This window comes from Tursiops truncatus, chromosome 1 (assembly GCF_011762595.2).
Source record: "Tursiops truncatus isolate mTurTru1 chromosome 1, mTurTru1.mat.Y, whole genome shotgun sequence".
In the NCBI taxonomy this organism is placed as follows: Eukaryota; Metazoa; Chordata; class Mammalia; order Artiodactyla; family Delphinidae; genus Tursiops; species Tursiops truncatus.
Genome location: NC_047034.1, coordinates 62,952,357 through 62,963,346, shown reverse-complemented (window position 1 = coordinate 62,963,346; position 10,990 = coordinate 62,952,357). Strand labels below are relative to the sequence as shown.

General features: G+C 41.4%; 1 protein-coding gene across 1 annotated transcript; it reads left to right on the top strand.

Annotated features, from left to right (window-relative positions):
• The first annotated feature begins 3,599 nt into the window (after nucleotides 1-3,599).
• On the top strand, nucleotides 3,600-6,136 carry LOC141276698 (leucine-rich repeat-containing protein 37A3-like). Its single transcript, XM_073793726.1, has 3 exons — nucleotides 3,600-4,859; nucleotides 5,279-5,383; nucleotides 6,092-6,136. The coding sequence occupies exons 1-3, from the start codon at nucleotides 4,452-4,454 to the stop codon at nucleotides 6,134-6,136; spliced, it is 558 nt and encodes a 185-aa protein (XP_073649827.1). The 5' UTR covers nucleotides 3,600-4,451.
• Nucleotides 6,137-10,990: the final 4,854 nt, after the last annotated feature.

Sequence of the window (10,990 nt, the reverse complement as noted above, 5' to 3'; positions counted from 1 at the left end):
CCATTATTACATTGATAGTTGCAAGATGACAGTTTCCTATTCTATCATCCATTTTGCATTTATTAGCTGACATTATTCTATACAGAAGAGCTCCCCCACTTCATTTTGAGTATCACTATGAACTCATGTGCTTTTTTAAAATTAACTATGTTATACCTTATTATAATGATAATGTTATTCTTTGGAATGTTCCTTTTGTCTGGATTTGGCCAATGCGATCTCTGTTATTGTTTAACCACACGATGCTTTTTTTATTACTAGAATAACTTCTAATATATTACTACTCACAAATGGGAACTGAGAAAGGGATTCCAGAAGGTGCGGTCTTATTCAGACTCTTCTTAGAAGTTTGCCTACTTCCTGTGTACTCTCAACCCAAAGTGAGGCTTTTGGGTTGGAAGGAGATAATTCTGAATTAAACTACAGATCAGTGTCACCCAATTGTAATCCCTATTCCCTTTTTTCTAGGCATACCATACCTACTGCCATCCTAATCCTTCTGTTGGGCACCTCTCTCCTCCTCTATATTTATTTACAACAGTCAAGAGCAGCAATTGGCCAACCGGCCCCTATTCAGTTCTCCAGTCCATATGCCCCAAGAACTCCTTTTTTAACTGGTCTATTGTGGTCTTGGCCTACCTCTTCTACCTACTCAAGTAACTCTTTTTTTTTTTTTTTTTTTTTGGTACGCGGGCCACTCACTGTTGTGGCCTCTCCCGTCGCGGAGCACAGGCTCCAGACGTGCAGGCTCAGTGGCCATGACTCACGGCCCCAGCGGCTCCGCGGCATGTGGGATCTTCCCGGACCGGGGCACGGACCCGCATCCCCTGCATCGGCAGGCGGACTCTCAACCACTGCGCCACCAGGGAAGCCCTCAAGTAACTCTTTTACCACGAATTTAATTATCTGTGTTTCCGTTTATAGGATCTTACCTAGCTGTATGGCCTGCTGCCTCTGCCAATTTAAAAATACCATTGAGGTTGTCTGTAAGACAGTCAAGATGCATTGTGACAGTGAATGCCTGACAGAAGTCACACATTGTGGTGAGTCTCAATTGTGGGATAATAAATTTTTAATTTAATTTTATTTGTAATCAATGATGATAATTTTTAAAATTAATTTAAAATTAAAATTAGTGATGTAATTTCATTATTTCAATTCATTCATTCAGAGTTCCAGCTCCCTAAGTTTCTAAGAACTACCCCCTTGGTAAGAATCAGAGTGTTGATTACATTATTAAGCTAATAGTTGCTCAGTTACATTGTTAGCTTAATAATGTTACTGATCCACATACATAAAGGGACAAGAGAAAGGAATGGAAGCGGGAAGGGAATTAACATTAATGGCCACATATCTTATGCTGTGCTCTCTGCAAATGAGAACTTATTCATAGAGTGCATCACAGTTTGTAAACTGATTTTATATACATTAGGTCTCAAGTACCATTTGTGTTATAGGACAGGTGTAAATATATTTTTGTTTATTTTGTTTGTTTCTGCAATTGTATAAAGAGTACAAGTGATGCTGTTTTATGTCCTATTTGGAGGCTGAGATTTCTGGTTCCATAACGAGAAGCTGCTACTTAGCCCTTCTAATGGAATGGAGAGCTAGTTCATTCTTAGACTGTCCAGCTCTGAACTTGCTCTGAATATCAAGCTTTTCTATCCACAAAACACTTAGGGGCTTTCAACTATTTTTCTATATATTAGATTTATTGGCACTAACTTGGTGACTTCCAAAATGTGCTTTCATGCCCACGTAGCTTGAATACAGGTCTCTATCGCTGATCTAGAGCACATCATAAATAATAACACTTTGCTACTTATATAAAGACAATATCGCTGATTTTTCAACACAATTTGTTTTTTTTGTCTGTGACACACAGCTTGTGGGATCTTAGCTCCACAATCAGGGATTGAACCCAGGCCACAGCAGGGAAAGTGCCGGGTCCTAACCACTTGACCACCAGGGAACTCCCCCAAACAATTTTTTTACTAGTTGTATTACTCCCTTGTCCCCCAGAAGTGGGCAGAAAAGGCATTTTTAATCTCCTTTTACAGGTGAGGAGAAACAAGGTGAGAGGTGTTAAGTGCTATGATCCTAGTGCCCCGATCTCCTCCCTCCAGTTTGGGGCTCTCTGCAAGCCCATGCTCCTCCTTTCTCATGACACTTCCCTCCTCCTTTGACCCTTAGGAAAAATACTTTTAATCCTTTTGGAAGAGAATCCCAGCTACACAATGGTACACATTACCTTCCCACAGTCAGAAGCTTTGGATGGTTCCCCAAGTAAAGCTGGAAATATTAGAAGTAAAATGAAATGAAAGCAAAGTAGCCATCTGACAGAAGTTGCTTTTTCCCTTCTGCATTTTGGACCTCAAGTATTATTCCATTGATTTGTTGAACATTCCACGTTGGCCTAAAATTGGGCAAATCTCTTATACCCCAGATCCCTGCCCAAATTTTAGCAATGAGCCCAGGTGGACATAGTGTTTGTTTTCTGTATAGAGCCTTCTGTTATGAGGGCTGGGATATATGGAAGCAGGGAGTGAGCAAAGGACTCAGTGGGTGGGTGGAGAAGAAAATGTCCAGATGACGACCTGTTAACGGCGGTCGTTGTCGTGGTCATCTGTGATAGTAGCAAGGACACAAGCACACTAAAGAGGTGGATAGAGGAAGCCTCACACTCCTCTGCCTCTGAGGAAGGACAGGATCGGGTATATAAATTTGAGGAGTCACAGTAGATCTGCAGAGAGTCCCGCTGAGTAGGGGAATATTTGTCTTCCAGCCTTGGAGTTTCTTCAGTTCTGGCCCCTGGGAACCAGTGGAGTAATCCTGAATATAGTTAGTGTATTTCACACTACAGAATTTTCTGAGTAGATAGCCACTTTTTCAAGAGATATCATTTTGCTGTTGCCAGTCATAGACTTAAGTGTGTGTTTCTTTTTCTCCTAAGTGGCACTCAAACGTTGACAGATTCCTAATTTATTTGGCTGTGGACTGACTAAAAGCTGTCCCATCAGTCTTCAATGATCAAAAACAGTTATTTTTGACAGATGAAGAAACATCTATAGGGAATGCAAAAGGATCGTTGATGAAGGTGTTGCAAGCCTGGAAGAAGAACAGCAGCGAGCTGAGTATTGAGTCATAGAGGGCATCCTCAGATAAAGTGCTGTCAGCTTGTCAGGCTTCATGAATGAGCAGCTGGACTTTAATAATAAAAGTGATATTATCAGTGCACTGAATTACATACTGCCTTTTATCTCAGAGGGAAATCTAGGAGATGTGGAATCAACATTATTACCATTCATTCAACTTCTTTTTTCAAATACACAAGATGGAGATATGCCACTGGGCATTCTGAAAATCAGTACAAGGAGCCCTTCTGTTAAAGCTGTACCCAACAATTCAACTAATAAAAATAAATTGAAGAAACTTCACTTTCTGGAAAATTTGTTAGATGCAGAAATCGAAGAAAAATTTCATGAGGTTAAAAAGGAAGATAAACCTGCCACGCATACGCGTTCCAACCATTTAGGTGCCATGTTTAAACTCTACATCTTTCAAAAGAAATTGGAAGCTGCCCAACCAGAGAAAGACAGCCTAGCAAAGATTGAGAGTACAGAGAAAAAGCTGCTGAGAGTGAACAGGGTCCTCAGGGCCCAAGCGGCATACAGAAAATGCACCTCAGAGCAGTGGGAGATGAGAGCGTGAGGAGGAAACGGAATGCCCAGAAATCTGTGGCGAACACTGCTGAAGAAAGAAGGCTCAGGAGGCCATCCCCAAGAAAGCTGAAACAGCTTCTCATGGTGCAGAGGCCCAGGAAGCTGGTGGGAAAGTCGTCCAATGCAGAGTCTTCATTCATAAAGGAACACAAGGCAGCAGCCTCCTCTTCCCTGAAACAGTACTTCAAGGGCAGGCCTTATGCCTCCATCCGTCCAAAATCCCCATCTGAGGTTAAAAGCAAATCAAAAGACTTATCCCACACTATTTTTGTTTTAGAAGCTGTAAAGTCTAGAGTTAGAAATATTGAGGCTCCTGAACTAATCTCACCTTCTGGTGAAAAATATATCTTGCATAAAACTCAGTCTCATCGGGTCCACAGAAAACCCAAAGTCAAAAGGAGTCGAAAGTTCAGAAAGAAAAGTTCACTCAGTAGAATGATGCTTGCAAGCTCTCCGTTCTCTGCAGCAAGGAGTCTCATAAATTCCCCTCCACGAGAGGCTGTTTCACCTTGAAGAGAAGTGACTTCTCAGGAAAATCCTTTTCCAGCATTATTTTCTTTTACAGACACTTCTGCAGAAAACACTAGTTCAGAAAACAATACTGCACAAAATGTTTCTGATGAAATTATTTCTAGAGGAAACTCTACTCTGCCAGGAGGAAACGGCCCTGGAAACACTACCCATAGGAACGTCTCCACTGCACATTCTACTGTTGCTGCAGATAACAGTATGCCCACTGTTCAACACACCAACAAAACACAATGGGAGTACCACAACATGGGCACTGAATTATCCTCCGAGCCCACAGGCTTCACTTTCCCAGGGCTCACATCCCCAGGTGATGAAGTTGAAACTCAGCTAAACCAGCAGCTCTGGTCCCTCATCCCCAATAATGACATGCGAAGGCTCATTTCTCATGTTATCCAGACTTTGAAAATGGACTGCTCAGAGGCCCACGTGCAGCTGGCCTGTGCCAGCCTCATCTCTAAAACAGGCCTCCTGATGAAACTTCTCAGCAAGCAGCAAGAAGTAAATGTTTCCAACGCGGAATGGCATACGGATCAGTGGAAAACTGACAACTATATCAGTGAGAGCACAGAAGCCCAGAGTGAGCAGAAAGAGCAGCAGTCAAGTGAGGTGAGGATAACCCCTGACACACGGGAGCTGGACTTTCACTCAGTTTAGGACATGCCATTAACATGCCCAGGCAGGAATACCATGGGCTCCTAGTCTGTATCTTATCTTCAGCCATGAAACTGCCTACGACAGTGATCTCCCACTTTGCTCGTTTAGAGAGTGTGCCACTATTCCTAGGGTAGACGAGAAAAGGCATAACACAAGATAAATAATGTGTAGATAAATAAATTGTAGAAGAAAATGCTAATGGTAAGATTAATAACATTCATTTTGGCTTGTTCTTATAGAAGCTACTCACCTGAAAGGATTGGGTTTTATAGTATTTTAAGAATAGTTAACTATCATTTAGAATAGGATTAAAAATAGCTTTCATCCCTTCCATCTCCTTGTGTTTAAAAAATTGTATTTATTTTTTTTAGCACACAGAAGAAGTTCCAGGATATGGCTATAACAACAAACTCATCTTGGCAATATCTGTAACTGTAGTAATGACGATTTTGGTTACAATTCTCTGTCTTATTGAGGTAAGGACAATAATTAATTCAGATTCAGAAGCCACAAACTGAGAATCAAAGCCACCTTTCCTCCTCCGACTACTTGATTCTTCTCTTTAATCAGGAGGACTGAATACACTTTGTTCTTTTACTGAAAAGTATATTCCCAGGATTTTTGTTTGTTTGTTTGTGTTTTTGTTTGTTTTTTCTCTGCGTTGGGTCTTCATGGCGGTGTGCGGGCTTCTCATTGTGGTGGCTACTCTTGTTGTGGAGTACGGGCTCTAGGCTCGCGGGCTTAGGAATGGTGGCTCATGGACTTAGTTGCTACGCAGCATGTCGGACCTTCCCAGACCAGGGATCAAACCCGCGTCCCCTTCACTGGCAGGCGAATTCTAACCACTGTGCCACCAGGGAAGTCTCCACAGGATTTTTAAAGGAACTCCACTCCCAGGAGATCTCTATGGAATTGGATCCATGGTGACAAGCCATTGGACTATTTTGACAAGTGAAGTTTATAAGAAGGCCAGAGTTGACATGATAGTAAAATTTCTTCAACACAAAAAACTATGCTGATTTGTTGTACTCACCAGTCACTCTCATTCTACTGTTGATTTCTTTACTTGTTGGCTGAAATGATGAGAGATATAGGATCTCCATACTCATGGAGCGATCAGTCACCCTGGGAGGGCTAAAAGGATGTGCCTAAAAGATAAGAGTGTGATCTCTTCAATTCCTTAGGTTTACTTAGCAGCTTTCTTCTCCGGTGTATTAGGAATTGTGTAGATAGCTTCCATTAAAACACTGCAAATAAAATCCTGCAGCAGGCTACCCTGAAGTTTGTCATATTTATAGTAGCCTATTCCTGGAGCTAGCCTGTTTACCTTTATGTTCAGTTACATAATGGTTTATTACTTTTCCCAACAGGCAGTTGCTAACATTAAAAGAGTGACTTTAATAAGCTGACAGTCTTGATTCTACCCTACCAATCCAACCTACTTTATTGACCTTTTCTCTTGTAATGGCAGCCCCGCATTCCAGCCAAAGCAGCTCCTCACTATACGCTAGTTACACCAAACCCATTCCTACTTTTGTCTGTGCCTTTGACCATCTAAAATTCCTTTATTTTGCTTTGCCTGTGGAAGTCCTATGAATCTCTCACAAACCAACTCAAGTTCAGTTATCTTTCTTCATAAAGCGTTCCCTGAATACTCCAGCCCTCCTGATCCTTGTCCTGTGAGGTTTGTCACCATTTATTAGGGGCCATAGCAAAGCAGTCCCCTCCCCTCAGAACTGACAACAGTGGTAAGCAGTTTTTAAAAGGCAGCCCCCCAAGAGAGAAACACCAATGTTAGCACATCACGGAGCTGAGCAGAGATGTGTAAGGACCAATGGCTTCCTGGCCTATCAGACTTGAATAAAACCTGACATGATGTACTAACTTCTCAATAGAAATGTGTCTGTCTGCAGGAGGGTTGGTCAGTAGTGAAAGCATAGAAAAGGTGAGGAGAGACCAAGGTGAGGAGATGAGAGCGTCAGGAGGAAACGGAATGCCCAGCAATCTGTGGCGAACACTGCCGAAGAAAGAAGGCTCAGGAGGCCATCCCCAAGAAAGCTGAAACAGCTTCTCATGGTGCAGAGGCCCAGGAAGCTGGTGGGAAAGTCGTTCAATGCAGAGTCTTTATTCATAAAGGAGGAGAGCAGTGCCCATCCTCACATTGCCCGAGAGTAGAGATGGCACCTTAGGCAGCATAACTGAAGAGTCAGGCCCACTAGCCAGGCTGTGCCTGTTGAGGAGATGGGCCGATCCAGCTACCTCAGGCCTTCCCATTAAATTCTCGATTCAGCTGATTCCTTTTCTAATTCTGTTCTCACCAAGTAGCCTTCGATTTTGTGACTGTGCTTGAGTGTGCCACTGAGGCCTGTATCTACAAAAGGTAATTCACTGATTGTGCTGACACGGATGCCCTGTGTGTAGAAGAGATTTATTTCTCATTGTTAAGTAATAATTTGGCATTCTGATTTTTGATCAATCCTGTGATATTGATAAAGTGAGACTGCCACAACAGGAAGACATGAGTTCTCTCTTGGTGAGGAAGAGTATGATTTCTGAGCCTAGGAGGCTGGGGACTAGCATGGGGTCAGCTTGCTAGTCATTGGCCATTGCCCAGACTGTACCCTCTACATCTCCAGGTGGCATATGGCTTTTTGCTTTTTGACAATTTCTGTAAAGTCCCCTTTTTATTGTTTTTAACTTCTATGTAGTTTAACCTTGCATTTGTTTTCTTTTGTTTTGATTTCGCCTGCGAGATCTTAGTTCCCCAAGTAGGGATTAAACCTGTAGCCTCTGCAGTGAAACCGAGGAGTCGTAACCATTATTTCCTCTCCCCACTTATATGATAAGCCTTTTGAGGACAGGGGCCATGCAGTGCTCTTCCTATGGTAGCCAATAATGGTGTTCCGCGGAAGGGAGATAAGGCGTTATGTCAATTCCACAGTGAGGAAAAATGCAGCCGAATATTTATCTGAAGTAGCATAGAGTCAAGCAATAGACCCATGTTTTCTTAAGACTTTTGAGATGTCATGTTTTAATATTCGAATCAGTGAAAAAAAATGAATTAATGGTGATAGAATAGCTGCCTAACTCTTTGGGGGGTAAATAATAGCAGATCCCCATTTTTCATCTTAAAGAAACATATTTCCATAAATGTGAAGAAAGACCACATAAAGGTATTAGAAGAAAATAAAAGCAATATTTTTATAATCTTATGGTGGGAAAGAGCCTTCAGAGCCTGATGCCACAAGCAGAGCCTTTGATATATTCCACCATCTTGTCTGTGACACCAGCTTAGCACTGATTCATGCCAAGCGTAGGAGGAAGAGTTTTCCATATATTGTCTGATTTAATGCCCACAGTCCTGTAAGGTTGATATTACTATCCCTCCTTCATAGATGAAGGAGATCAATGTAAGGCCCCAGTGGCCAAACCAAAAGCAGAAGCCAGTTTCACCTGACTGCAAAGCTTGTGCTCCCTACTCCACTCTTTTGTCTTGTCTCCTCAGAGACAAAAAAACTGGAAAGATTCAAAACACTGAAATTCAATGAAAGCCAGTATTTCTTTACTCTAAGGAGTTTGTTGTTTGTTTGTTTGGTTGTTTGGGCGTGGGGGGTTTGGCCATGCTGTGCAGCTTGCGGGATCTTAGTTCCCTGACCAGGGATTGAACCTCGGGCCACAGCAGTGAAAGAGCCAAGGCCTAACCACTGGACCACCAGGGAACTCCCAAGAGTTTCATAAGTCAACAAGAAGAAGACAAACAGTCCAGGGAAAAAGGGGGCAAGGGCTGTGAAGAGTAGGATGTGTGTTGACAGTCAGCCACCATATCTGCCCGACCTCTCCTCATGGCTCATGTGTGGTGGGTTTTGTTAGCCAGGCCTTTGTCACCTCATGACATAAAAATAATCCATAATATTTTCTTCAAGTACTTTAATAATCTGTCTAGAATTTGTTGTATTTGTTTTTTTCGTGTGGTTGAGGTAGGGGATCTAACATTTTCCCCCTATATGAACATCTCATTGTTTTCAAACATTTCACTGAATGGTTTAGTCTTTCTTCCCTGGTCTAATATCCTATCTTTATCTGGACTCTATTCTGTGATCCAGTTATCTTGTCCTGTACCAGTACCAATATCACAGTGCTTAATTCCAGTTGCTCTATAACAATGTTATATCTGGTAGGGCAAGGTCCTACTCTTTGACCTTCTTTTTCATACATTTCATAACTATTCTTACATATATTCTCTACCAAATGTCTGCTGGCCAGGTTTCATTTAAAAATTATTTTGGCTATAAATGGATTGCATTGAATTTGGAGGTTAATGTGAGGAGAATTGATGTCTTTTCAGCCGTCTAGGAGGATGGTATCTCATGCCATGTAAGTACATCTTCTTAATGTCCTTCAGAAAAGTTTTAATATTTTCATCACATAGGTCTTACAAATTTTTGGTTAAGTTTATCCCTAGGTACTTTATGCATTTCAATTGATATAGTAAATGGGATGTTTCTTCTGTTTCTTCGTTAGTTATTTGTGTTATATGGGAAAGCTATCGAGGCTTATATGTGGATCTCTTGATTTTGTATGGAGCCATCTTACTCATGTTGTTTCCAATAAAATTTCGGTTGATTCTTTTGGTCTTTTTAGGTCCCTCATTTCATGTGGAAATATTTTTGTCTCTTCCTTTCCAATACTTCCTTTTTCTTATCGTACTGATTAAGACCTCCTCCACAATGATCAATAGTAGCAGTAATCATGGGCATCCTACTCTTGGTCTTGACTTTAAAACAATGCTTAGGTTTCTGCTAGATACTTTTATTTTCTTTTCCTACTTCTAAGAGATTTACTAGGAATTATCTGTTGAACGTTATCTAAAACAGTCAATAAAATATATCGCCTGCTGCATGCAAGTCCCTATGTTAGGTACTGTGGAAGAGTCAAAGGATTATTAAACAGGGTAGATTTCCTTTCCTTAAAAACGTTATCATCTCACTGGGTAGATAAGATTTAAAGTAAAAAGGAATGAATAAGGATTTGGAAATACTTGTAATGGCTAATCATGATCACGTTTTCTTTCAAAACAGATTTATTCTCATAGAATTGCAAAAGAGGAAGTGAAAAAGAGAAGCAGAAGGTAAATATTGGTTTTGAAAGCAGAATTTTACAACTAGAGGAGAACTTAGAACTCATCTATTTCAATTTCCTGACCAAAGGCAGGAAGAATGTTTAATTACCCTAATGGTTTACCCTAATTTATTTATTAGCAGAATTAGCTCCCCAGCCCAAGCTGACTTAGAACAGGACTGGCACCGATTCATCTCCTTTCACTAGTCCTTTAAGGAAAGAGGGTGGACGGAGAGAGGTTTTGGTTGTACCTGTTCCTGCTGGCCTGATGCCTGGTTCCTAGGCATCAGGCCAGGCCAGAGGCCTTCTAGGAGGCTCTGGGGTAGGGAAGGCCACATGGTTGGGGATGTAGGGGCTGGCCTCACTCAAAGCTGACAAAAGGTAGAACATATGAGTCCCTTTTGTAATTTGGCAAGGAAACTTCGCTTCTCATCCTACTGTTTTTTATGCCCCTACTCTATTCCCTTTATCCAAACCTCATAGAATTTTAACCTGGAGAAAGGTTAGACAGTAGTTTGTCTCTTCCTTTTATAATAAGGAAATGGAGAAGGAGAAGGGGAAAATATATTGCCCCATGGTCATACAGCTAGTGATTATCAAAAAGAAGGGGGTCCCTTTCCACTGAGGACTTCTCTACTGATCGCACTGTGCTTGGGCTGTGAGCTACGTTTTATGTCACGATTCAGTATACACATACTATATGGACATAAGTAGTTTCTGAAACAACCTTATTTTGCACTCTGATTTTTTTCTCTTCTATTTGTATTCAGAAAGAGTATTTTGTGTTTCCCTGCTGGTCATGGCCTTTAAACTGATCCCACAATTCACTGACACCACAGTGACAGCCTGCAGTATGAAAGTCAGAGAGGTATAGATAACTTTGCTTGTTGGTTTCAGGTGTTTACTTGGTGTGATTCAACTTATAGGATAGAGCAGCCAGGAAAATAAAAGCGCTTTCTGCCCAC

Excerpts from the sequence above, each read along its gene's own strand:
- LOC141276698 (XM_073793726.1), top strand. The coding sequence starts at position 4,452 with ATGCCCACTGTTCAACACACCAACAAAACACAATGGGAGTACCACAAC. Across the intron at positions 4,860-5,278 it reads AAGAGCAGCAGTCAAGTGAG|CACACAGAAGAAGTTCCAGG; the intron begins GTGAGGATAACC and ends TATTTTTTTTAG. Across the intron at positions 5,384-6,091 it reads CAATTCTCTGTCTTATTGAG|GTTTACTTAGCAGCTTTCTT; the intron begins GTAAGGACAATA and ends TCAATTCCTTAG.